General features: G+C 39.7%; 1 protein-coding gene across 2 annotated transcripts in view; it reads left to right on the forward strand.

Moving 5' to 3' along the window:
• LOC131040193 (probable anion transporter 6, chloroplastic) overlaps nt 1-27,416 on the forward strand; it is a 284,449-nt gene that overhangs the window by 52,538 nt on the left and 204,495 nt on the right. For both annotated transcript variants that reach the window (XM_057973062.2, XM_057973061.2), the window contains exon 3: nt 19,503-19,602. In XM_057973062.2, coding sequence (XP_057829045.2) covers nt 19,503-19,602 — 100 coding nt within the window. The remainder of the gene's footprint in view (nt 1-19,502; nt 19,603-27,416) is intronic.

The raw sequence follows: 27,416 nt of genomic DNA on the forward strand, positions 1-27,416 counted from the left end.
TCGCCATTATGTTCCTTGGGGGCGACCCGGTCTTTCCTCCGGGAACTCCTCCTCTAGATACTAGTCCTCCCGAAGGTACTCCGAGATTTGGTCCGTTGGGTCCCGCCAAGTTGCTCTGACTACCAGGGTGTGATGAGCCTACCCTGAACAGATTGCTTTTACTACCGTGACCTTGTGTCCTCCCGACACCTTCAGTCGTTTCGCCTCTCTGTTCTCGCTCTCTGTCTCGTCTTCCCTCCTGGTCTCGGCACCTCTGTATGGCGTGTACAGCTCTACTGTACTCCCGTCATCGATCTCTTCCAATGTTAGGGACAAATCCCCCAACCGTTTCCTCGTGGTTTTGATTAGCACGGAGTCTTGGCCCTCACCAGAGCCATTGTTGCCATTTCCACCGCTTCCTTCCTTGGCAATCCTCTTGAATCTCCTTTTGCGTTCTGCTTGTTGCTCAAGATTTAATGCTCGTTGGGTGGCTTCAGAGTTCCCTATGTATTCCTTCTTGTTTTTATCCTTATTTAGCAGATTGGGCATTAATTCTAAATTCTCTTTATGCAATAAAACAAGGCATCATATTGAAAAGAACACTTATATTAATTCATCCCTGGTATACAATGTATGTCACTACTGTGGGGGTGTTCTTGTTTTATTCTCCTTCGCCCGTACACATTCACAAATTATTCATCCCTCGGTCAGTTTCATTGCGCTCCTCTTGGTGCTCGTGAAACTCTCGTAGGATTTGATGGTGTCGGTTCTCTCGATAGGTCTCTTCCCTGCGGCTTTGGAGAGCCAAAAATGCCTGTGCCAGAAGGCCGGGCAAATTGCTCATCAACCGATTTACCGCCGGGCTTACACCAAGTGCACTCCACACCGTGTCCTCTGGAACATCCTCGGTGGTGGCTTCCCTTCGTACGTTTGTTTCAATCGCCACCTGGAGGATGCAGGAGAAATCCTTCGTGAGTGCTAGTTCTCCGTCGAATAGTTCTTCAAGTTCTTTGTCCGGGTTACTGCTCGTTCCTTCGGCCAATGGTTGTCCCATTATCCGTGTGCCATGTAGTATACTCCCGTGCTGCGGATAAATTTTGGCAACGACGCCAGATGTTTATCCTTTGGGTGAACAATTTAGAACATACAGATAGAACACTTAATGCAGAATAATAATGCCATAGATATCTGATAAAACATAAGAAATGCTATTCCATTCATAATCATGTGTGTCTTTACAAGTTTTATGCTCGTACAATATTGCCGCCAACAGGGAGAATCGATCCAGATGTTGAGAAGGAAGTCACAGTTTTGAGTACATCCACTTCTATGCATGATGAAGGTATAAGGGATAATGACTTCCATTCAGTTAAGGAGGATATTAGGGAGGTTGAGTCAATCACTACAGGTGAGGAGTATGCCAAATTCTTCATTGGTGATGTGCAGATTTTTATTGATCAAACAGTGGAAGAGAAAAACTTTCTTGAGGATTCTACTTGTGATCACACTACTGCTTCAGTAGAACTGCATGATGAGAGTATACCATCTTCTGGTGATATGGGCATTGAGGAAATTTCTTCAGGTGGAATTAGTGCTGATCTAATTCCAGAGCATAATGTGTGCTTACAGGACTTTGTAGAAGGAGAATTTTAGTCACAGTTAGATGCTTCACACAGTCCGCACAGTTTGTGGAGTCAGTTGAAGGTGATTGGGGATGGGATTGTGTCAGCCTTATCCCACCATGATGAAATGCACAAACTATTTGAAAATTTCCTATGGATGATTCAGTTAGAGAGAAGACAAAAGGGAATGGAAGTGAAGTCTTCCCTTGATAGCTTGCAGATGATCAAGGAAGGTATGGGAACAACGAAGAGAAACTATTTACATCTTCTTTCAGATCGTGATCACCTTCTCAACCTAGTTGATATCTATTCAGATGCTCTGAGAAGGAAGGAGGAAGAAATTGATGATCTCTGCTTACAGTTGAGCATGGCCCACTCTCCCTTATAGAAAACAAAGCAAACCACTGTTGGTCCATCGGTGTCCCAGGAGCATGATGTAAGAACCTCGTAGATTAAACAGATCATAGAGGGAATTGAGGAAATCTGTAAGTGTGAAATGACACAACAAAATTTCAGCACTTTTCCAGATGATTTCAGTTTGCAGTTTGGAGAGGAGTATGTTGGCTATAGTGTTCCAACACTTTCTTCATGGGTTTTATTTCCTATTTTGTTGATTGATAGCTGTCCTAAGTTGCTGATCAGAGTTTTGTCAGGTTATTCTTTGAGGGCAGCGGCTATTGAATTGGATAGGAGAGGTTGGAACTGCCTTTTTGGAGTTAGAGGAAGGGAGTATGATGAGTCCTTACCCTCTTTGGGCTGTAGAGATACCTTGTAATCCATTTTGGATTTGGTTTATTGGTTACATGGTGCTGTTCTGTTTAATACCGGTAGTTTGACAGGGGTTAGCATTTGTTTTTTATGCACCTATGATGGGCATCATTCATATCTATAGGAGGCCACTTTGGGTAGATTGGATTGTTGATGATTCAAACATATCGGATTTGGTTACAGGATTGGGCATCAGTGTAGATTTGGGTACCCATGATGGCAATGTTGATGCAGTTGTTCTTCCTGCCTTGATGTGCGAGTCATCTTCTATTGTTGCCAGCACATAGTGTAATTCACATGACCACTCTGATACTCCTTTGGTGCAGGCATGAGTGTTTCACCTCAACTGTATAGTCAGGTGTGCTTATCAATTTACCTTTAGCCCACATACTCAGGTTTTGACCACGACACTAATAGCAGGGAAAGGTGAATTGAGTAAGGATTATTCGGGTCCGTGCTGGTATGACATATTTTTGATAATAGGTGATGAGTCCAAGTTTGACAAGTCTCTCACCTTGTTCTTTCTAGTTAGTTGCCTACAGAAGCAGTTGTCTGACAGAGTAGTGCAGCTACAACATGGTGGATTTATTCCTTGTGTCGGGGATTCACAGTGTGGTTGTATTGTTACCGCTACCCCCTATTTTAGAATATGTAGGAGGCCATTACAGCTGTTGCGGGTGGATTGGAGGGAAATCGTGACTAGGATTTGGTTTCTTATCGAGTTGATGATGCATTTTATAGTTTTAGATCTGCATACTTGCAGTTTTGAGCACTCATTGACATCTGCACTGACAGTTTTAAGGGATCTTTTGGGTGTAGTACAACTATCCTTCACTTCCTTATGGGAGGGGTTGATTCGTTGCAGTCATTTCATTCTTCTTCGGGATGGTTTTTGGAGAGGAGTTTGGAATGGTTTCTTTTGGAGGATAAGCATAGTGTTTTGTTGAATGCCCAGGATTGTGGTTTGCAGTGAGTTTGTTTTCTGCTCTCTCTGGAAATTCTGTTTTAGACTTGATAATGTTTTTCCTATGGGGATTCAGGGGTTGGGAGTGCAGCTTGTGTATGTTGGTTTATCAATCTTGGTTAGAGTGGAGCAGTTTCAGCATGGCAGTTCCGTTCAGAGTTTGATCCAGGACTTTGCAAATACTATGAGTAGTAGGTCATCAGATGAAGGGACTGAGACAATCTATGTGGACAAACCTGAATTCACTGTAATGGTTAATCAATTTGATACCCTCTTTGAGCCATATCTTGGGGAGATGATTCAGTTTATGCAGCTTCTGATTATTTTCTTTGATGGAGGTTTGCGGAACCCCATTGGTACAGGTGATCAGCACGTTAGAGCGCGGAGTAGATGGTGCCACGTATCTACTGGATTGATTTCGGACCCTGGGATTATACTCAACTTTAGTGTGATTCAGTCTAGTAACCATGGGTTTACATGGAGATTGCTTGAGGACAACCAATTTCAAGGGGGGCGGACTGTAATGTTGCCAGTTTAGCTTGTCATCAAATGATGTGCTGTTAGCCCGTTTTGCCTTGGTCCTGAGGGCTAACTAGGACTTCACAAGCATCAAAGAGGGATTTGGCCAAACTGAGCTCGTTTGATGGTGTTTTGGAGGGAAAAACGTTTGGTTCAGTGAGTTCAAATTCTCAGTATTGGACATGGAGCGTGAAGGCGAGCCCTTTCTAAAGAGCTATAGCACATGGTATTCTGAGTTTGATTGATAATATATTTTAATGCTTGAAGTTTATTTAATAAAGTGACTTTAATATTAAAAGTATAATATTAAGTTATAAAGTCACTTTATATTATTTTGAAAAGTGGTCTCCCTAGGTTGAGTCGACTTAATGGGGAGACATGGGACTAAAGTAATTAAAAATTATAAAATATGGAGCTTATTTAGTCCCACATTTGGGGTGCATTGGCAATCGTGCCAATACAAAGTTATAAATGAGAGCTTTTAATGCTGAAGGGGACAACTGGGAAATGGTGTTCTTCTTGGAGTTTTGATTTTTTCTGGAGAAATCTGGAGATTGTTCTTAGACAATGGAGGACGAACACCCTCTCTTGCGACATTTCTTATGCCTGTGAAAGACTAGGTCTGAGAAATTTGAAACAAAATTGGCATTGTAGAGGATCGATTGACTAGCAGTCATAGCCATGTGCCAAACAGGCGTTCTTGTTGGAAGGGAATTAGCTATCAGCAGTGCTACAATGGTTCGCATTCTGATAGACGCCTAGCTGCCCATGATGAAATGCCTAGCACTTGGTCTGGGATGTGAAGCTTTCTGGATGGCCGTGGTGAGGGAAGGAGGTCGCTGGGTCTGATTTTGCAGTCTACAGCCGAACTTGTATTGTGGAAGTTTGCAGACCACTGATAATAGACTCTGTCGGGGACATGAAAAGGGCTGCTGTCAAGAATTCCAGCTTTAACTTTGGCGCTACAATTTGTATCGACCCTGCTGTATTAAATCCGTTCTAAAATAATGAACAGTCATGAAATCTGGAGTATATGTGGAGCCATTTGCAGACCTGTGCACTCAAACATTGAAGAAATACTGGTAGCATGATATTGTGGATGATGTTGCCGGCTATGATGAGTTTTCATTTTATTTGGATTCCACTTTATTGCATTGTATGAATGCCAAGCTTTCCATTTGCTGGCCTCTTACATCAGTTTCATATTCTGAATCTTTGCGGTGAATAAAGGTCAGAATTCCATTTGCTTCTGTGCCTTTGTGTATTGTTGCTATGTTAATTATTGACTTGGCTTAGTTTCAAAGTTCAAGTTCTATTTATGTTATTTTATTCTTCCTATGCCAAGGCAAATTGTATGTTAAACACATCAAGTAGTAAAACAAAATTGAATCTGCCAATCTGAAACTACACAAACAACAGTAAAGAATTCAGGAATAATCAGCAAAGTGTAATATTGAAGTGAAAATTCAGGAACCACTTGGGTTGGGTCATTGCAGTGTTTGCATAACAACTGTTTGACAATATTCCTCGTGGTTGTTTGAGAAGATTGTTTGGCAAATAGGGGCAGCCTATTCCAATTTGGAAGTACTGTATTGCAAATTTATTTTAAGTCAGTTCTTTTAAACAATTTATTTAAGTGTTTGTGTTGTTATTGTAAAACCTACTCAATCCTTGTGTTTTTAAATTTCCTGTCTTTGATTTTAGTCAAAAAGGCAAGCATTTAGTTATAAGATTTATTTACAATTAAATATATAATAAATATTTTCTGTAAGTGGAAGAGCATCTTAGCCTTCTTGCCTTTTGGCATATTCAAAGAAAATCATTTGCCGTAAGCTGAAGAGCGTCTTAGCCTGTTTGCCTTTGGCAAATTCAAAGACAGTTTAAATTTAGTATGATCATGAAATTAACTTAAAAACATTGTAAAGTCTATAAATTGCAAATATGTATTGTTTATAGTTGGTTAATTTTTTATTTTTAAAGATCTTCCCCTTTGTAATGTCTTGTTTGAAGGCACTCATAAACCTTATATTTGTTTTTTGTATTTTCTGACTTATGCAATACTTGACCATTATGAAATGATAACAAGAAGTAAATACCAATATTAAACAATTGAAAATGCTTAACATCATGTTGATATTTTTGATATTGCAGCAATTCTTACATTAAATAAATGTTGATATAAAAGTAATACTACAGCCTATACTAAAATAATCTCATGAATGGCAATAAATTTATGTAAAGACCCATGGATTGCTCAAACTTATGAATGCACTCACAATATTTTCATTGACTAGGTTGGGCGTATATTTCAATTCCTAATATAATTAATTGGAGGGTTGTCCAGTGGCAACAATCTTCCAAAAGGCAGTACAAACTATTGAAGGCAGTACATACTTTTGCTTTTGCTGGTTGACACTATCGAAGGTTCGACCAGAGGCTCTTGCTTGGGACACTCTAGATTCTTTTGGACATGTGCTCCCAAGCAAGAGCCTTTGGTTGAACCTTCGATAGTGTCAACTGGCAAAAGAAAAAGTTTCAGGCTTTGCATCGCAAACTTCGTGCTCGCATTTCTCCGGTGCTTGACAAAGCTTACTTTGGGGACCACCGAACCCTTTTGCTTTGCCCTTCCTCACGATGCATCCCTCCCGCTCTGCCCTCGGCTTCGTTGCCATCCCTCGCCACCCTCTTCTTCTGTCATCAACCACACCTCTCCCACTCCCTCGATCTCTTGGCACAATCTGAGCCTTCTCCTGGAGTCAAATCAGCCTCATTCCAGCCCTCCCTCCTCTTGTGGGCCCACTTCATCCCCATCCTCGTTGTCCATCTCTGCTCTACCCATCTCCTCCCCCCAATTTGGCGGTTCCTCTCCTCTTGACCCCTTTAATTCTCTCGCCTTCCAATCATTTCAAGATTGGGAAAGCAAACTCGTTATCAATCTTTCCAAAGCGCACTTAGACCATGACGCCTTTAACGTTCTTAAAAGGGGTCTTTCGTTGGCGCCTCCTCCCCGCTATATTCTCCACCATCAATTTCTTATTGAAATTGAAAGCTCCTCCCTTCCTCACAATGTCGCGGAGGAAGTCCGACAAGACTGTGCTTTTATTTTGAGACGCGCCAAACCTCCCAAGTGTAGTTTTCCTAAAAGTGAGCATATTGCCTTAAACACATTGCTTAGCAACAATGACTTAGTCATTGTCAAAGCAGATTAGGGCAATGCCATTGTCCTCATGGACAAACAAGACTACACGTCTAAAATGCTCGCTTTACTCTTTGAATCCTCCAGCTACAAAATTCTCCCCTCCAATCCTTGCTGCAAAATTCTTAAAAGCGTCAAGTCTGCCATTTCCCACTCGTCTTTTGATGACTACCAAAATATCTTTGATCCCCTCTAAACAAATTACACCTCGCATTTATGTTGTTCCTAAAATCTACAAGGTTGGCATCCCTCTCCGTGCCATTGTCGACACCATGGACTCCCCCACCTACAAGCTGGCTGCCTTCTTAGCTAAGTTAATCTCCCCTCTCATTGGCAATCCTGCATCTATCGTCAAAGACTCGACTCACTTCATTGATTTCATTTGTGACAAAAAACTTGATAACAACGACCTCTTAGTGAGCTTTGATGTTGTTTCCCTTTTTACCAAAGTTCCCCTTCTCAATTCCATTGAGATTGTTAAATGCAAAACTAATGATGAGTTGGCCTCCTTAGTTGAGCTCTGCCTTAAGTCCACTTTCTTCTCTTTCCAAGGCGTTATCTACGAGCAAGTAGATGGTGTTGTGATGGGTTCTCCTCTCTCTCTCTCTTGTTATAGCTAACCTCTGCATGGAGCATTTTGAAGAGGCTGCCCTCTCCTCCTTCCCCCTCCAACCTAAGTGGTGGAAATGTTATGTGGATGATACGAACGTTTGTTGGCCACATGGTTTGGCCAAACCAGAAGAGTTCCATTGCCACCTTAATAGCTTGGCCCCTTGTATCTCTTTCACCAAAGAGATTGAGTCAGATAACTGTCTACCCTTCCTTGATATTTTGCTCTCTAGGAATCCTGATGGTACCCTTTCCCGTATTGTCTACCGCAAATCCACCCACACTGATCTCTACCTTCACTCTTCTTCCCACCACCACCCGGCCCAAAAAGCCAGCATCCTCAAAACCTTGACCTCTCACGCTCTTCGTATTTGTGCTGCTGCCAACTTAAACCAAGAGCTAGATTACCTTCGCCATGTCTTCCTCGTGAATGGTTACAACAATAAACAAATCTCTAGAACCTTCAACCAACTCAAGTCCTCTTTCTTTTCCAAACCTAAGTCATCCTCTCCCTTCATTCCTCCCACAGCCACCCTTCCTTACGTTGTGGGCCTTTCCCATAAGATCTCCAAAATCCTCCTCAATAAGGGCATTTGATGTGCTTTCAAGCCTTGTTCCACCTTGAGGAACCACATTCCATCTCTTAAAGACCCTAAAGATAGCTTCCTAGACTCTGGTCTCTATAAAGTTGTCTGTTCCTGTGGCATCCCATACATAGGCAAAACTGGTCGTTCTTTCAAAACTCGGATCAAAGAACACGGTGCAGACATCAAACATGAACGTGTTCTCAAGTTTGCTTTGGCTGACCATTCCCTCGCAACCAAACACCATATCTGTTTAGAGCATACCCAAATCCTTTCTAAAGAAGATAATTTCTTCAAAAGGAAGCTCAAGGAGGCCATAGAAATTAATAACCACCCTTCGAACCTAAATTGCGACGAGGGATGGACATTAAGCTCATCTTGGTACCCTCTTTTATTCAGCCTCAAGACCCCTTCCCTTAGCTCCCTTCCCCTCCCTTAGCTCCCTCAAGCTTTCCTTCTCATTCTTTGGCTAGGTTGTTTAGTTGCTAGGCGTTCCTTATCGTTTCCTTCTCTTGGTTTTCTTTGTTTTCTTTTCTTACATATATATATACACACACACACTCACTTTTACATTTTTATATACTCGCGGTTATATATTTCTACATATATGCACGCTTAGATATGTACACATGTATATAGCCCCTTATATATATGCGTACACATGTACATTCACACACACACACACACACAGACACACACACACACTGGCTTTTACATTTTTATATACTTGTGCATACATATTTCTACGTATATTCACGCTTATATATGTACACATGTATATAGCCTTATATATATGCGTACACATGTACATTCACATATATGCACAAATATATATTCACACACACACACACACACACACACACACATATATATATGTGTGTGTATTTATATATATGTACACACACACACATTTTTTATATATATATATATATATATTTTTTTTTTTTTTCTATATTTATATATATATATAATGTTCCTGCATTTTTACATGTATAGGTATAGGCAAATATATGCATGTATATGTATATGTTCATTCATACATATATACACACATATTTATATGCTTACTTTTACATATGTTTATATCTATCTATCTATCTATATATATTTATATTCTTTTGTGCATTCTTGCACTCTCTTATGTATTAGCATACTTTCTATATGGGTTTGGTTTTTTGTTCTTGGTCATCTTTATGTTCCTTTTATTTGCCCTTTCTTGTTTCATTCAATCTTTTTATTTAATTTATTTTATTCCTTTTGATTTTAATTTATCTTATTTCATTTTGATTTTATTATTTTTACTTTTTAATTTGTCCTTTTCTGCCCTAGGTAGGCGTGCAATTCCTCCACCCTTTCCTCTCCTTTTTAAGCTATTTGGTCTGCAATTTATCCATTTTTCTCTCTTCAGCTATCTCTGATCCTGATGATGGATCATGGATTGTGATCCGAAATGTTGATGCAAACAAAATATACACAGTTGAATCCAGAAACTCAGCATAATTATCAATTGGAATTAATTCAACTTTTAGTAGATACTGTAAAGTTATTTCAATTTCAATTAAAGAACAAGTTATGAACTATGTATGCTATAAATGTATATGAGGAATTATGTTGATGTCTAATAATTCTGATTTTATCTGCAGGTCTGAAAGAGAGAGATCATTTTATGTTTTCTATGTCATCTCCAAATGAATTCAATTGGTATATATATCATTTAGGCAACCGGTCAATTGGTGTATTGACCGGTCATGCCTTTTAGGCATGACCGACCAATGCACCCATTGATCGGTGCCTTTGTAATTATACCATTAACACAAGGCTGTTTATCGGTTCAAAACCTTGATAGCATATTGTAATATAATATAATGATTGATCAAGATAATGAATCGGTTCATGTAAACACCGATGATTCAAAATGCACGATGTATGTAATCCAACCGGTGCAGTTGTTAACCACTGTTAATTCCAAATGAAGCGGTGTATGTATTAAGCCCGATAACAAATATGCCCGATGATTAAGCCCGATAACAGATGTGGATCGGTGCCAATAGTTATGCACCCGATAGCAAGTATGTATCGGCTAATAACCTGATAACTTATAGCATTTAATATGCTAAGCAATGTTTGTAAAATCCGATAATCATATGCAATATAAGTTTAGACATGAAGCATGTAAATAACAGAACAAGGAAGGTTAGAAATATCTTATCTTGCATAAGCTACCATGCATTAACACTCCCTCTTAGCTTTGGAAGATAGATAAGGCAACCTGCATCACATTTCCTTTTCGTAACTAAGATAATGTCAATCAACAAAAATCATTTATACATGAGAAGTACCATCAAGACATATGATACAAAATAGAAGAACATCACCTGAGTATGTGACATAAAGTATTATTTTAACATGTGATAAAAGTAAGAGAATCATCACCTGATCATGTGAGAAATCACCAAAACATGTGATTTGTAAGATTCATCAAGATATCATCTAACACGTGATATTTTTATTGCCTAGCACGCAATACTTAAGGATAAGTCTATGAGAAAGATTAGTTTCTCATCATATCCAAGTTGTGATAAGTGCAATAACATTTGTAAATGTTTATCACAACATAGTCATGGCAAATCCATGACTTACCAGAGATCCAATCATGATCAATGGTTGAGATATCACCTACACGTGATATCAGTATTGCCTAACACGCAATACAAGGATAACCATATGAGAAGTGCTTAATTTCTCATTATATCCAAATTGTGATAATGCAATAACATTTGTGCAAATGTTGTATCACAACATGGTCATGGCACATCCATGACTTACCAGTGATCCAACATGATTACTGGTTTGACTATCATAAGATCGTCACCTTATGATGTCTACATACAAGTGTTCAGTATCTGAGAGATCGTCACCTCTTAGATATGAACACAGGTGGCAAGAAGCCAAGAGATAGTCCAGACATGACAAAGAAGTTTACACATTAAACATCTTAAATATATGTAAGTATAGATTACAAAGCAGATTACCTTTCTATCATACCTAAACCCTTTCTGAAGTGATCAACCTTCACTCTGGAAAGTGGTTTGGTCAGAATATCTGCAGTCTGATCTCCTGTACACACATATTCTAACTTTATCACATTCCTGTCAACCATATCTCGTACATAGTGATATGGAATCTCAATATATTTGGACCTGTCATGAAATACTGGATTTACAGAAAGTTTTATACAGCTTTGATTATCACACTGAATAACTGTAGGTTTCATAGGTTCTCCAAATAATCCCACAAGCAATTTCCTTAGCCATACTGCTTCTCGAGCAGCCATTGAAGCTGCAATATATTCAGCCTCTGTGGAACTCTGAGCTACTGAAGATTGTTTTCTGCTGATCCAGGATATCATGGCTGACCCTAAACTAAAGCAACACCCTGAAGTGCTCTTTCTGTCAGTCACACTGCCAGCCCAATCTGAATCTATAAATCCATGTAGATCTATGTCAACCTTTTCATATTTAAGACCAAGCTTTAGGGTACCTTGTAGATATCTCATTATATGCTTTACTGCAACCAGGTGTATCTCCTTAGGTTCACACATGAACTGGCTTAAGGCATTAACAGCATAGCAGATATCTGGCCTTGTATTTACTAGATACATCAGGGACCCAATCATCTGCCTGTATTGAGTGGGGTCAGTAGGTCTTGATTCTGCTACTGCTTCTTTAAGTTTATGGAAGTTGGTTTCCATAGGAGAGGTCATGGGTCTGCAGTTTAGCATTCTAAATCTTGTCAATATGTCCAAGGTGTACTTCCCTTGGTTCAGTACAATATTATCAGAATTCTGCCATACTTCCAATCCTAGGAAGTAATGAAGAAGCCCCAAGTCTTTCATATCAAATTCTGTGGATAGATCTTTCTTGCATTGATCTATTAGGTGATTATCTCCTGTAATTAATAAGTCATCAACATATAAAATTAATATTAACATATCACCTTTATTTCTTTTGAGGTAGAGATTAGGATCTGCATCATTCTTAGAGAAACCCAGCTTTGAGAGGTAGGTGTCAATTCTTTCATACCAAACTCTGGGAGCCTGTTTGAGCCCATAAAGAGCTTTCTTGAGTCTACACACATGAGACTTTGCATCATGAATTTCAAACCCTTCAGGTTGCTCTAAGTAGACTTCTTCCATGATCTCGCCATTTAGGAATGCTGTCTTAACATCCATCTGATGTACCTTCCACCCCTTTGCTGCTGCAATGGCTAGGACAGCTCTTACTGATGTGTACCTGGCAACAGGTGCAAAAGTTTCTTCGTAATCTATTCCTTCCTTCTGTGAGAACCCTCTAGCTACAAATCTGGCCTTGTGTTTTTCAATACTGCCATCTGCAACATGCTTGATTTTAAACAACCATTTAGAAGACACGATAGACTTCTTGGTTGGCCTAGGAACGATCTCCCAAACATCATTCTTCATAATGGACCGATATTCTTTAGTCATGGCATCTATCCATACTTTATGTTTGAGTGCATCTGAAACATTGTTAGGTTCAGCTTTAGAGAGATCATTCATAAGTGCAACATAGTTGATGAATTTATTAGGCCTCTTGCTTTCCTTGAAGGTTCCTGAAGGAGCAGCGAACTTCTGAGCTTCTGCTATAGTTTTGGTGGCCCATAGTGGTCTTTTCTTGTGATTATCTATAGGTGGGTTTTGTGTTTCACTTATAGTTTCCTCAAGATACTCCCTCTGAAGCTCAGGAGTAGGTTCTTCTTCTAGGTTAGAAGTAGGATTATGAATTTCAGGTTCTATTGTATTTTGAGCCCTTTTGAAGGCTAAATCTTCTTCGAAGATTACATCCCTACTGAGTTCAATATTTCTCTGTCCTTGTACATAGATTCTGTAGGCTTTAGAAGTTTCACTATATCCTACAAGTATTCCCTTTTTTCTAGAGGGTTCTAGTTTTAGTCTTTTCTCTTTAGGTACATGAATATAGACCGGACACCCAAATATCCTAAGATGGCTGATATCTGGTTTTGTTTTGGTAAAGACTTCCTCAGGAGTTTTATCTTCAAGGTGTGAATGAGGACATCTATTTTGTATGTACACAGCAGTGTTGGTTGCTTCTGCCCAAAGGTTCAAGTTTAGATTTTGATCTAGTATCATGGCTTTGGTAGCTTCTACTATGGTCCTATTTTTCCTTTCAGCTACTCCATTTTGTTGTGGATTATAAGGTATTGATAACTCCCTCTTAATCCCAGAATTTTTACAAAAGTCTTTAAATAGTTCTGATGTGTATTCCCCCCCATTGTCAGTTCTTAAGGTTTTAATTTTGTTTTCAGAGAGATTTTCTGTTAATGTTTTAAACTCTTTGAACCTACTTAGGATCTCTTTTGATTCTTTACATTTCAGAAAGTAGATGCACGTCTTCCTAGAGTAGTCATCAACAAAAATTACATAGTACAAAAATCCCCCTAGCGAGGGTACGGACATAGGTCCACATACATCAGAATGAATTAACTCCAAAACTTTGCTAGTTTTCCTAGTACTATTCTGAAATGCATTTTTGGTATTTTTACCTAAGGCACACCCTTTGCAAGCCTCTGAATGATATTGCTTCAACTTAGGTAGACCTGTGACAAGGTTTCCCATGGTTGACAAAGCTCTATAATTCAGATGACCTAATCTCCTATGCCATACTTCATTTGCATTAGTTGCTTCATGGATCAATGCTAGATTGGGCTTTGTACATAGCTCATACAAATAGCCTTGTCTTCGACCAATGACCTTAGCGTCTTTGATGGAGGATCTCTTTGGCCAAGCCAACACTTTGTTTTCCATGAAGGTCACTCTGTATCCTTGATCTTCTAGTGCTGATATGGAGATTAGATTTCTTTTGATGCCTGGAACATATAGTACTTCTTCAAGTCGTAGTGACATGCCTGACTTCAGTTTGATGGTGCAGGTTCCAATTCCTCTGACTGGATGTGAAGAATCGTCTCCGATGGTTACTTCCTCATCATCTTTCTCTATCATGGAGTCTAGTATTTCTCTAAAGCCGGTGATGTGTCTGGATGAACCACTGTCGATCACCCATGAGTTAGATTTGTTTGAAGTATGGCTTGTAAGTGCTGAGTAGAGGACATAGTTCTCGGAGTCATTTTCTTTTCTAGATTTCCTCACTTTTGCAAATGTGGCTTGCTTCCCTTTCTCCGGACAGTTTGCAACATAGTGTCCGAATTTGTCACACCTATAACATTGAACATGTGATAGGTCTTTCTTAGAAGTGTTCTTGCCTTGTTTGGCTTTTCTTTTCTTGAATTGCTTCTTTTTGTACCTTTTATTGATGTTTGTATTTAGGACTTGCAAGTCTTCATCTATATTCTTCTGTTTTATTCCTACTTTGTTCAATCGGGATTCTTCTTGTAGACAGTCATCTCTTAGTCTTTCAAACTTAGGATATTTGGACCTTGCACTGATGCCTTGGACGAATGTGCTCCATCCACTAGGCAACCCATCTAAAGCAATGAGTGTTAGTTCTTTGCCTCGGATCTCGTAGTCCAAAGTTGCAAGTTCATCTTTTAGAACTGATATCCGCATGAAGTAGGCGTTGATTGTCTCCCCTTTGTTCATGGTGATATGATTTATTTCTCGTTTTAGTGCTAGAGTACGACTTGCATTTGATATCTCAAATGTCTTTTCAAGTGCCTTGAACATTTTATAAGCCGTCTCCTGCTTTCTAATGATGGGCATTATATTATTTCTTACCCCATCCACTATTATTTTAATAGCCTTATCATTTCCCTCGATCCATGTGGATTTCTCGGTTTCATCTTCTGGTTGTGCACTTTCAGTTTGGACATATGAATCAACTTTGTTTTCTCTTAAAATCATTTTGATTCTAAACTTCCAAGCTGAAAAATCTTCGCTACCTCCGAGTCTATCTTCGAATCTGATAGCGTTGGCCATTATGGAAATGTGATGTAGTTTGTAACTTAGTCCTTGAATTTTATCAGAATTGAATAGCCTTAGGTTCGATTACCTTGGCTCTGATACCATGTAAAGTTATTTCAATTTCAATTAAAGAACAAGTTATGAACTATGTATGCTATAAATGTATATGAGGAATTATGTTGATGTCTAATAATTCTGATTTTATCTGCAGGTCTGAAAGAGAGAGATCATTTTATGTTTTCTATGTCATCTCCAAATGAATTCAATTGGTATATATATCATTTAGGCAACCGGTCAATTGGTGTATTGACCGGTCATGCCTTTTAGGCATGACTGATCAATGCACCCATTGATCGGTGCCTTTGTAATTATACCATTAACACAAGGCTGTTTATCGGTTCAAAACCTTGATAGCATATTGTAATATAATATAATGATTGATCAAGATAATGAATCGGTTCATGTAAACACCGATGATTCAAAATGCACGATGTATGTAATCCAACCGGTGCAGTTGTTAAACACTGTTAATTCCAAATGAAGCGGTGTATGTATTAAGCCCGATAACAAATATGCCCGATGATTAAGCCCGATAACAGATGTGGATCGGTGCCAATAGTTATGCACCCGATAGCAAGTATGTATCGGCTAATAACCCAATAACTTATAGCATTTAATATGCTAAGCAATGTTTGTAAAATCCGATAATCATATGCAATATAAGTTTAGACATGAAGCATGTAAATAACAGAACAAGGAAGGTTAGAAATATCTTATCTTGCATAAGCTACCATGCATTAACAGATACAATATGATCTTGAGATAGAATTATCTTGGACTAGAAGATTTTCGTCCTCCAAATTCGTACACTAGGGTTTTCATCCTCAAGTGAGAAGATGAACACAAGTGCTCAAACTTTGAGAAATGTATTTGATTTCAATATACAATGGATGATTTCCTTTGAGCCATTCTCTTCCTTTTACAAACCCTATTTTGGCCCCCTTAAATTTAATTTTCTTTTCCTTCGAAAATTTCCGCTAGAAGTGTTCATTTAAAACACTTAAATAAACAATTAGATAAGGCCTTATCATTTCTCATTTAGATGACTCTTTATAATAATAATATTTATGTGGTCCTTTTACAATGTTTCAAAATAAAGCTACAAGGATTAACTTCAAATATTAATGTAAATGTTTTCCTTAACTTTATCTCTTAGCCTACCGAAAATAAAGAAATAGACTATGGATCTCCCAATTATTTTAATTTTGAAAAAGAGGACATGACATCCTTTTAATTGGAAGAATGGCTTTGCTTTTCCTGCACATCTATTTCATTTTGTGTTGCACTAAGAGGTGCAAATTAAAAGGCTAACATGCCTACAATAGGATCTCCATAATTGAATAAGACAATTATAATTATATTTATATATCCATAATACTTGTATTTTTTCTTAATAGCTTAAGATGAATATTTAAATATACATGTCCTCACTATAATAAATCCCTGGATAATTATCTATAACTTAGAAATAAAATATTGTTTCTAATGTTAGGATTCTCTTATTTAATGTCCATTAAAAAATTATAGTTGACTAGAATATTATAATTGTCACAAATTACAATAGCTCTTAAGTTCAATTTCCCTAGGCATCTATCGATGCCTTTTTATATATGCTAATCTATTATGATATCAATTCCTTGTGAATATTTATTCTATTATTTTAATTTTAATATTTATAGTTATACCATTAGATTAATTGGACATTCTATTAATATTTAACTAGTTGGGATAATGTCCCTACTTATGGTTTATAATTTATCCCTTCCCAACTATCAATATAATTAAGGTAATAATATGCTAATAATATTAGTATTCACAAAACATGACTTGTATTATAACCAGTGTTGTATTCTAAATGTTTTACATACCATCATTGTAATGTCCCCAACTTTGGTTACTCCAACGTCTTTGAAGGCTCCAGCTTTCTTGGAGAGTGCCAACATTTTCAAAATGGAGTTTAGTTAATGGCATGTGTTCTGGGGATCAAATTGAGTCTGTTGACGTTTTCTGAGGCCAGTTTTGACATTCCAGGTGAATTACAAACTTCTAGGAGGAGTTTTCTTTTATTTTTGGAAATGTCAATTTTATTATTTTGGATCACCAACGAGCTTCTAAGCATGTTGGTGTATTCTGAATTCACCTTTGGGCTTTTTTTGTACTTTCCACAAATTCAGCCGGATGTGTGGAAACTAATTAAAATATTAATGTAATGTCCACTTCCTAACCAGTTCAGTATGGTGGACAGTTAGCCTATCTAGTGGGTTCTTGTAGGCTAATGTGCTAGGGTTAGGGAACTTTGGAGACAATTTATCCAGCAGGATAGCAATATCAGATGTTTAGTTGAACTCTGACAGTTATTATGAGCATAATACCCTTTTTTGGAGTAATTTTGGGTGAGTTCTCCAATACTTACTATTTTTAGTAAGTCGATTTCAGGCACCAACTGAGCCAGCTGGCAAGATTTCTATTTTTAGTATTGTCAATGGAGTTAGTTTTTGGTGTTATCTCAACATTTTATATAGTCCAGCAGTTTTAAATAAAATAACGACAAGTTTTAAATTAGTACAGCTAAATTAAAGATTTAACTTTATCGTTATTTTAATTTATAAAATAAAAGGACTATATGGCACTAATTATAAAGTGAAAATGTTTTATTTTGAATGAATGCAGCCTTTTGTACTTGGACGCCACATTGGGAGGATAAAAGTGACTTTTAATAAATTAAATAGGGCAAATTGAAAACAGTTGAACCTCTCAGGAGAGCTATAAAGGCAATTTTGTGGAGTTCAATTGATATGCTGAATTTGATATTGCTTCTTGTATTGGAGGAGATTTCTCTTCTTAGGGTTTGCGAGGATGAAATCCCTTACAGACAATAATTTCTATATTGTTGAAAGACACACTTTGGAGAATATCTTGGTGGTTTCACACAAAGATCACAGCTGAGCTTTAGTGGTGTTTTGATATCTTCTTCTTCTCTAGTTTTCAAAATTTCACATCTTCAGCGATTGTTCATAATGATTGATTAAGAACAATCAATCATAATATACTAGAGAGAAACAAATAATTTGCATAACACAAATGAAGTCCCTAAATTGCTGTTTATACATTTTTTACCAAACTCTTTGGAAAGCACAATTTTAAATTCACTTTTTTAATTAAAACACCATTTTGGCTCCAAAAGACTTTTTTTTCAGAAGAGTATCATTATTTAATTTGCAATGGCCCAATATCAAGCTCCATGATTTAAAACTTTTCATCCTCTTTTTGATAAGCTATTATACTAAGGTGCCTGTTAAATTAAGCAACCTTAGTAAAATAATTAATTTAAAGCCAAAAATACACCTGAGTTGTGGAAACTGTTGAAAAACATCGCAATTGAAATCTAAGTGCATTGAAATGATACCGATGATAAATAATGAAAATCGGGCCTGACTAGGTGACTTAACCATTAATAGACATTTTCTCCAAGAATCTTGAAGAACCCACCAAAAGTCAGAATTTACATCGAAAAGTGGCATAAGAGTCCTCTAAACCATCTAAGCCCATTGCCAACATCAAACATTCCCTCTGGCACGTTTGACAATCATTGAGAAAGCCAAAGCTAACTACAATGTTGAAGTGACCAAAAATTGGGACATTACATATCATCAAATTCTACCTGTAAGAACAATTAAGAGCTCTCAGATTAAGTGTATCTCTAGACTACATGACTAACTGATCTCTCTATCCGCATTGAATGCATAAATAATCCGATATAAACTTATGGAGCCTTGTTTCAAAGGTCAAGCCTTGGAAAAGCACTTTCTGTCCCTAGGACTGTTTGCTTGAAATAATTTCCTTATAGAATATCTATAATTTTGTGATTTCTCTCTAGTATCAGTCACTCCACTGCTTGTTTAACCTTAGAGCAAATTTAGATTTCTCTCCTATAATTTAAGAACTTCACATTACTCCACTTCTAGTTTCTTGACCAAGGTCTTGTCCCATAAATTTACAATTTGAACAAACATAATTTAGGAACCATTACACAAAACGCCTAATAGGCAGATTTGCCTATTCTTGATAGTTTTTTGTCTCTTTTAAATCCCTACAATAGAGTCTTGACACAAATATTATGCATTGGAAGAAGTATATCATATGAACTGCTCTTAAGTTGCACAGGCCTTACTGTAATATACATACAATTGCTTTCAAAAGAAATCTGGAATTCAATCTAACACTGCTAGTTATTCTGTTAACACAGGAAGGTTCTTGAATTTGGAGTATTGGGTTGGTCCCTTGCAACTGCTGTTGTGCCGTTTGTCGCAGGATTTATGCCTGGACTAATTATTTCTAGAATTATGGTATGTTATTTTGAACTATGTTTCAATTGTATCTTAAACTCATAAAGTTGGTTTTAGATGTTTAAAGCCTACAAAGAGTTCTTTTCTCGTTTTTTCTTGAATATAAGATTTGAGTGGAAATTTGATTAATATTGTTTGCTTATTTTTATGTTAGATTAATGAAGGTTACAATGTATAAAATTGAATTATTAAATGGAAGTGTCTCGGGTAATTACAAGAATGAAATATTTAACAGCTAGTTTCCTATGTTTGCAAATTGATTGGAATTAATGCTGTTTTAATGTAATTTGCTGGTAAAATATATTGGTGGCTCACATGCATACACTTCAAGGAAGTGGCATTATTCTATGCTAAAATTTTGAGTTGCTCGTAATAAAGCGTTGCATATAGAGTCCAAGAGTAAAAGGCTTAGGCGACGACTTTTGCAAAAAGTGGCTGCAGAAAAAAGATTAAAAGATATGGAAGAAATTTGCCATGGATCATGGGAAGAAGATGTGAGCATGTCAATTAGGGCAGTTGGTACATTTAAGGACCTTCCCTCAGCCTTGTATGCATGTCCAAGTGTCTATGTTCCCCAAGAAATTGATGAAATACTTACCTCCAAATTTTGGTATATGTTTGTCTATGGAGTTTACTGTAAAAAATCTATGTTACACCGAGTTTCCAAGATGGAGATGGTAGGGATGGGGGAATGTGTTTTCTGGATAGATTTTTTGGGAAGACATTGTTTTAGGGGACTATACGAGATGGCTGTTAAAGAAAAATGGAAAATTTTAAACTATAGGAAATTTCAAATGCTCATATGATAACAATGATAAGGCATTCATCATATACATTATAGAACCTTAATACTGTTTGCCACATACGGGTAAACGATTAAATGCAGAAAGTAAATGCACAGAACATAATGGAAATATATTAAATAACCAGTCTCTATATTAATTCAACAGTCCATGTACATCAAGTGCTTATAACATTAAACCCAGATACGACTATCATGATGATACTAAGAGGGAACGGTATGCAATATATAATACCCGAAGGGGTGCGACCAACCGTCGCGTCCAACTGCCCTTCGGGACGACTAACTAACTGACTGCTGTAACTCATTATTACCGACGACAACATAAACATAATATGACAACATAACATAATGATTATTCTCGGCAACATCATCCCCCCCGAGAAAAGAAGTCGTCTTCGGACGACTTAATACAAAATAGAGATGACATTAAACAAAACCAAGGTAGAGAACTGTAGGAATTGTTAACGCTAGTCGAGCGTGGAACTCATACACCTGCTGCGTCCTCGCCTGAAAACCCTTTTCTGCTACCATCCGATGCTCAAGTGCGGATTTCACCATTAGTGCTTCCTTTGACATCACAGTCCTCCTGTGCCTAAACCAAACTTGTCTGCAAAGCACGCTTTTCAGTCTTAGCCTCCACCAATTGCTACTCAAATGATACTGTCTCCCTAGCCAATTTGTCCTCGATAGCCACCCGCGCTGCCCTCTCGGCATCCAACTCCTGGGTACGTTGAGCTAAGTCTCACGCTACTATTGCCTCCAACCTGGTGGTCAGCTCCTCCCGAGCCCTCTATGCATCCACCAAGGCAACCACACGTCCAGTCGAGACATACTCCGAGTGCCTCAAAGCGTACCACTCATGCCTGGAAGTGGCCACAACCTTCTGGCACAAAGGCTAGCAGACACCTCAAATCCTCCATCACACTCCCCAAAGGCTGATAACCGAATTGAATAACTCCCTGGTGTCGTACAACTTCGCGTTCTTGCAATCCCTTCCTTCAAACTCTGTTTGTTCACAACCTCCAAATCCGTCTCCCTCTACGGCTTATGGCTTCCCCGCCAATGCTTAGCTTCAGGCTACTTTCTCACAGTACGGAACAACCCCAACACTTATCGTGACTTCTCCGATGCCCTTCGCCCAACTCCAAAAAGTGTATTGTAGCTCAAAAATAAACTGGGGGTCGAGGGGCAGCGCCCCAGGCCCGCCGCCAACACCAATTTAACACCTTCAGAACCACGCGGAAGTCCATGGCGCACATCATTTTTGTGATATTTTAAGATGCCAAAAACCTACTTCTCCACTCTAATTTTTCAATGTCCTGGCTCCATCGAATGATTTTAAATCTGGTCGTCGTTCTTTTTTTTTTTTCATGTGCCAGCACCACTGTTTATCCCTGCCGTGCCATGGTATTTTCCCTTTCACCCTCTCTTAAACTGCCACCGCCGTGCCCCTTTAGGCCTACGGACTGTAATGTCCTAAACCCGTACAGAGGTTATCTGCCAGACGATGGAGTGAACCCATACGACGACTGGGGTCACTTGAAGCTTGGTGTCGTACGGTGTCTGGGAAGGTCGTACGGTGGATGCTGTTTGGCCGTACGGTAGATGAACACCCTTCGAGGCCAGTGACCTCCGTCGACAGTGGTCCACCGTACGGTGTCCCACCGCACGACGGTGCTCTGTACGGTGTCCCACTGCATGGTGTACCACCGTACGGTGCCCCACCGCACGGTGTACCGCCGTACGGTGCCCCACCGCACGGTGGTCCCACCACCACATTTATTTTTTATTTTTCCTAATCTAATTGTCGAGAGTCTTCGGCTTGGGTCCCATGCCTCTGGGATCGCCCTTCATCCTTCTCAGTTTGCCTCGCCCGAGAGTCTCCCGCTTTGGTCCCGTGCTTCTCGAGTCGCCTGCCCGGCCTCTCGAGTCCCCTTCCATTCTCTCGGGTCCCCCTTTGGACTCTCGGGTGTCCTTGTGGCCTCTCGAGTCTCGTGCGCGCTTCTCGTGGTAAGGTTTCAATTTGGACCCGTTGATGGCAAGTCTATTTTCAATGGCCATCGGAAGACCTGGAACCATAAATTCTACAGGAACTACGGTCTCCTTCCCATACATAAGAAGAAGAAGAAGAATAATAAAGATTTTGAAGGTTGCGGCCTTCCCCACAAGGTTCCAATCGTTGCCGATACGAATGATCTTGGGATTATCTCCGTCACCGAGGTTTGGGGCGTCTCCCTTCCAATATTCTCTGTATTCCGGCAGGTACACCTCCTCTGTAACTTGCCTTGGTTCCTCTACTTCGAGCCTGTAGCTTTGGAACATTTCGTAATCCTCCATCTGCCAGTGGAAGAGCCCATTCAATGACCCCGTCTCATCCTCGAAGCACTCTCCTATTTTGAGAATCCCTTCGTCGTTGGGCTCCCTGCAGCCTCGTCCTTCGTCCCCCAGGTCACCTTCTCCTTCACCCTCCGATTCTGAAGATGATGCCAGTTTTTCACTAACCAACTGCGTCCCAAGGTCTATGATAAACTTCCTTCCTCCATTCTCCATAGACAAAGTGTTCTTCCACTAAGATCGCATCATACCCTTTTTTCTTTAGTGGGATTACCACGAAGTCCAGTATGAAGGGTTGCGTCCCAATGGTAACTTGTTGGCCCATCAGTGTCCCGATGGGTTTGATTCCATGTTGATCTGCTCCTAGCAAATTGAATGTAGATGGCCACAGCGTCGGCTTCCCCAGCTTCCGCCAGGTTTCTTCTAGAAGAACATTCACTCCTGATCCACCATCGACGATGGTATCGGTTAGAATGGTGCTAAGGATACCCATCTCTACAATGGCCGGGTTCCTTCCAGTGTTAACTGCCAGCAACATGGGGTCTATTGCAGACCCCCCAGGAACATCTGTGCGGTGGTTGGTTGGTGCGTGGTCGGGAGAGATTATTCAGCAACGCCGTTCGTAATTGAGGCATCGTCTGGAGGGGGTTGTGTACCTTCACAGGCAACTCCAGTTTTAAAATTTGATTTAGTATAGCCTCCTCCGCCTCCGGTCGGCTGGAAGTACCTGCCGTACCCTTTGCCTTCGCCCTTTCTCGTATCTCTTTCTCAATTTCTTCCCGTGCCCTTCACTCTCTGTCTCCGGGTCTGGGCACATTGTGTGTCTGGCTTGGGCATGGGTTACGGCCAGCACTTCCTCTTCTTTGGTTTCCTCGATATTGAGCAAGTTGACGCCAGACTTCGGGCAGGTGGCATCTTTGTGGTCTCCCGGTCTGCACCATTTGCACAAATATTGTGTGGCCTCTCCCTTTGGGCAGTCTCGGGCAAAGTGCCCCTACTGGTTGCACGCTCTGCATTGTACCATTGGTCGGCCTTTGGAGTCATATTGGATCCGGCTCCTTGTATTGTTATTGTTGTTTCGTCCTCCCCACCGGTTATCTCGGTAGCCTCCCGATGTTGCATTGTTGTTCGCCTAGGAGCTGCCGGTACCATCAGATGTAGTTGGTTGTTTCTGCGGAAGCAATACTTGTTGGTTTTGTGTTTTCATGTTGTAGGGGCATTCCTTGGTGGGATGCCCCATCAACTGGCATATATCACAATAGGCCTTCTTTTGGCAGGAGTGTTTCATGTGGCCGTCCGTCTTACATTCCGTGCACCAAAGCTCCCCTTCGTCGGTCTTGCTCGGACCTCCCTTCATAACCTTCAGCTCTTTCATCATCCTGAGCATGTCCTTCTGCAGGGTTTGCACCTTTTTGTCGGACTCGCCATCGCTGCTGCTTCCCTCGGAAGAGTCATCATCCTCGGACGAGCTATCCTTCTTCTTTTTCTTCTTGGCTGTCTTGGTCCCACACTTGAGATCCATCGCTCTATTATATGTATCTTCGTACGAGGTTGGTGGAACAATTTTCATCTTTTTCCAGATGGAGTGTTTCAGTCTCTCCACGAACCATCTCTTTTTCAACCCATCCGCTGGTTGATTCTCCATTTTCCCCAACAGTTCCTTGAGCCGCTGACTATAGGCTCGGACAGTCTCGTTCTTGTTCTGCTTTGTGCCATAGATTTCGGCTACTATTTCATTGTCGTCTCTGAGGAGGCGAAACTCTATCCCGAACTCCTTCTTCAGGTCGGGCCATGTGCCAACTTTGGCCTTATCCATATCTGATTACCAGTCGATGGCCACTCCCCTTAAGGTTGCTGGAAATTGTGTTACCCATTCATCCTGGTCGTTAACACCGTTCGCTGACCATATGGTTTCGCAAGTGCGGCAATGGCGGACGGGATCTTCCTTCCCGTCGCCGTTGAACTTCGGTAGCTTCTGCTTACTTGCCATCCCACCGCTGGGTCTCGCTCCTCTGGTGCCTTGTGTGCTTGTACTTGGTGATCCTCTGCCTCCGCCTCCTGCACCTGACCCTCCACTCGTGGATCCTTCGGAGAAGGTTGTTGACCCCGAACCGAACAAATTACCTCCCGTACGGTACCCTTGTGCTCCTCGGCACCGTCGGCCGAACCATCACCTTCGGTCGTCTCCCTCTGGTTTTCCTCCGAAATGGACAAGTTCTTTATTAGGTCTTTGGTAGTGTCGATCAGGTTTAGACTTCGCCTTGTTTGTTCCACCAACTCTTTGTGACTTCTTACCCTACGGTGGTATTCTGGTGAACTGTAGAGTTCTCCTTCGGCACCCTCTGTGACTCCTAGGTTCCCTTCGGGCAACCCTACGACAGTGTAGAGAGTGTAATTCTCTTCGTCTATCTCTGCCTCCGCAACCTCCGTGACACCTCCTGGGTTCCCTTCGGGCAACCCCTCGGCCGGTCATCCCTCGGCAAGCTGCCTTAGCCTACGCCTTCGTTCTATTTGTTGTCTGAGATTCAACGCTCTTTGTGCCACTTCTCATTCGTCACTTTGTATCTTTTTATTTTTATTCTTATTTAGTATATTTGACATAAATCACTTCCGTACATAGCAAGCACACACCATGTACACAATTTTTTTTTAAAAATTATTTTGCCTTTCGGCCACGATTTATATCAACAGTGTGCCGGGATTATTACAGGGTTCAATTTCCCCCTCGCCTCTTGCCATCATGCTTTGCGTCCCACGACGATTGTTCCTTTTGCGCGTCGTCGGCCTCTGGGTTAATCTCACTGACGGGCAGGCCCATCGTGTTCGTACGCCATCCGCTCCTTCCTTTCCCGAGTATGTCTAGGCAACGGCGCCAAATGTTTGCCACATACGGGTAAACGATTAAATGCAGAAAGTAAATGCACAGAACATAATGGAAATATATTAAATAACCAGTCTCTGTATTAATTCAACAGTCCATGTACATCAAGTGCTTATAACATTAAACCCAGATACGACTATCATGATGATACTAAGAAGGAACGGTATGCAATATATAATACCCGAAGGGGTGCGACCAACCGTCGTGTCCAACTGCTCTTCGGGACGACTAACTAATTGATTGCCGTAACTCATTATTACCGACGACAACATAAACATAATATGACAACATAACATAATGATTATTCACGGCAACAAATACATAATGTTAGAGTTGATTGAGATTTCATTTGAGACTCGACAAATTAACAAAATCTAATTGCTTTCATTATTAATGTGCATATATATAATATATAAATTACAACAAAATGACCAAATGGTGCAAGTTTCAGCTACAAAATGACAAAAACATAAAAAATATGCCACTGCACCTATTCAACATCTACTAACATTCAATCAAAATTGGAGTTTGAATTTGAGTAGCTTCTGCCATGAGGGGCTGCCTCATCCATGGAACCCCAACTAATCCCTCCCATGTCGCCTTATCAATTTGTGTGGTATCTTCAAAATCAACATCCCAACATGTGGTTAGATTCTAACAATACTTAGGAAATATATTTGAAACAAACATTCCTTCGGGTATCTTTGAATAGAAAAAAGGTCTAGCATAAACTTAAAGGAAATTGAAAATGAAATGGACTCAATGGAGGCTTGAGAAAAAATCTGCTGGAAAGAAAAAAATGTTCTCTGTAATCTACACAACATTATTGAAAAGGAGGAAACATTCTGGAAATAGAAGTGTAGAATTCAATGGCTAAATCACGGGGTATAACATGATTTTTTCCATTATTTGATTTTTAGACATTATAAAAATAATAAAATCTTAAAGCTGCTTAGAGATGTTGGTACTAAATTATTGAAAATGGCAGATATTTAGCAGAAAAGGATAAGATTCTTCTGTAGCCTTCTCAATGATACCCCTATTATTGATCTTTCCAATGTGGAGCAATTGCTGGTTGCCATCCCCTGCTCGTTTTCTCCTTTAGATTTAGAGGTAATGGGCTGTGAGATAATTGAGGAGGTTAAAGTTGTTTTTTCTTTTGACCTTTATAAAGCATCAAGCTTTGATGGTTTTCCCCTAATCTTCAAGCAAACTTTTTGGGATATTATCATCATCTTTGAAGAGCTTATTATGAGAGCTATGTGCTCATTTGCATAGGCTCTCAAGCTTCAAGAAATAATTATGTCTAGATACCATGAGCACATGGAGGTGTTTCTTAAAAATGGCAAAAAAGTCTCAAGATTTCAAAATGACTTCAAGAGGGAAGACTCAATCCGTGGGTGGAGGTGGCTAAAGTTCTCATGACGTATTTTATGCTTGAAGGCAGTTACAAAAGAGTTTACTGATTACTCTCATTACTTTGAAATGCTTAATCATCTTTGTGAAAAGAAAAAGATGAGCTTTCCTTTCCTTTTGTTAAGTTCTCTTGAATTTTCTATGCGTAATGTTCTCTTTGGGAAGGTAGCAATGCCCCTACACCAAGATTTAATCCATTATATCGATAGATTTGAGTTGGTGAAAACACCCACCGTAAGCTTTTTTACTAAGTTTGTTAACTCTGGTATGGTACCTTCTAAATTGAGTGAAGAATCTCCCTCTACTACTTCTCCTAGAAGTGGTGTAGATATGCCTCCTTGTCCCCAAAATCCTAACGCTATTGTGATGGACAAACCT

The sequence above is a fragment of the Cryptomeria japonica genome, chromosome 11 (genome assembly GCF_030272615.1).
Source record: "Cryptomeria japonica chromosome 11, Sugi_1.0, whole genome shotgun sequence".
NCBI lineage: Eukaryota > Viridiplantae > Streptophyta > Pinopsida > Cupressales > Cupressaceae > Cryptomeria > Cryptomeria japonica.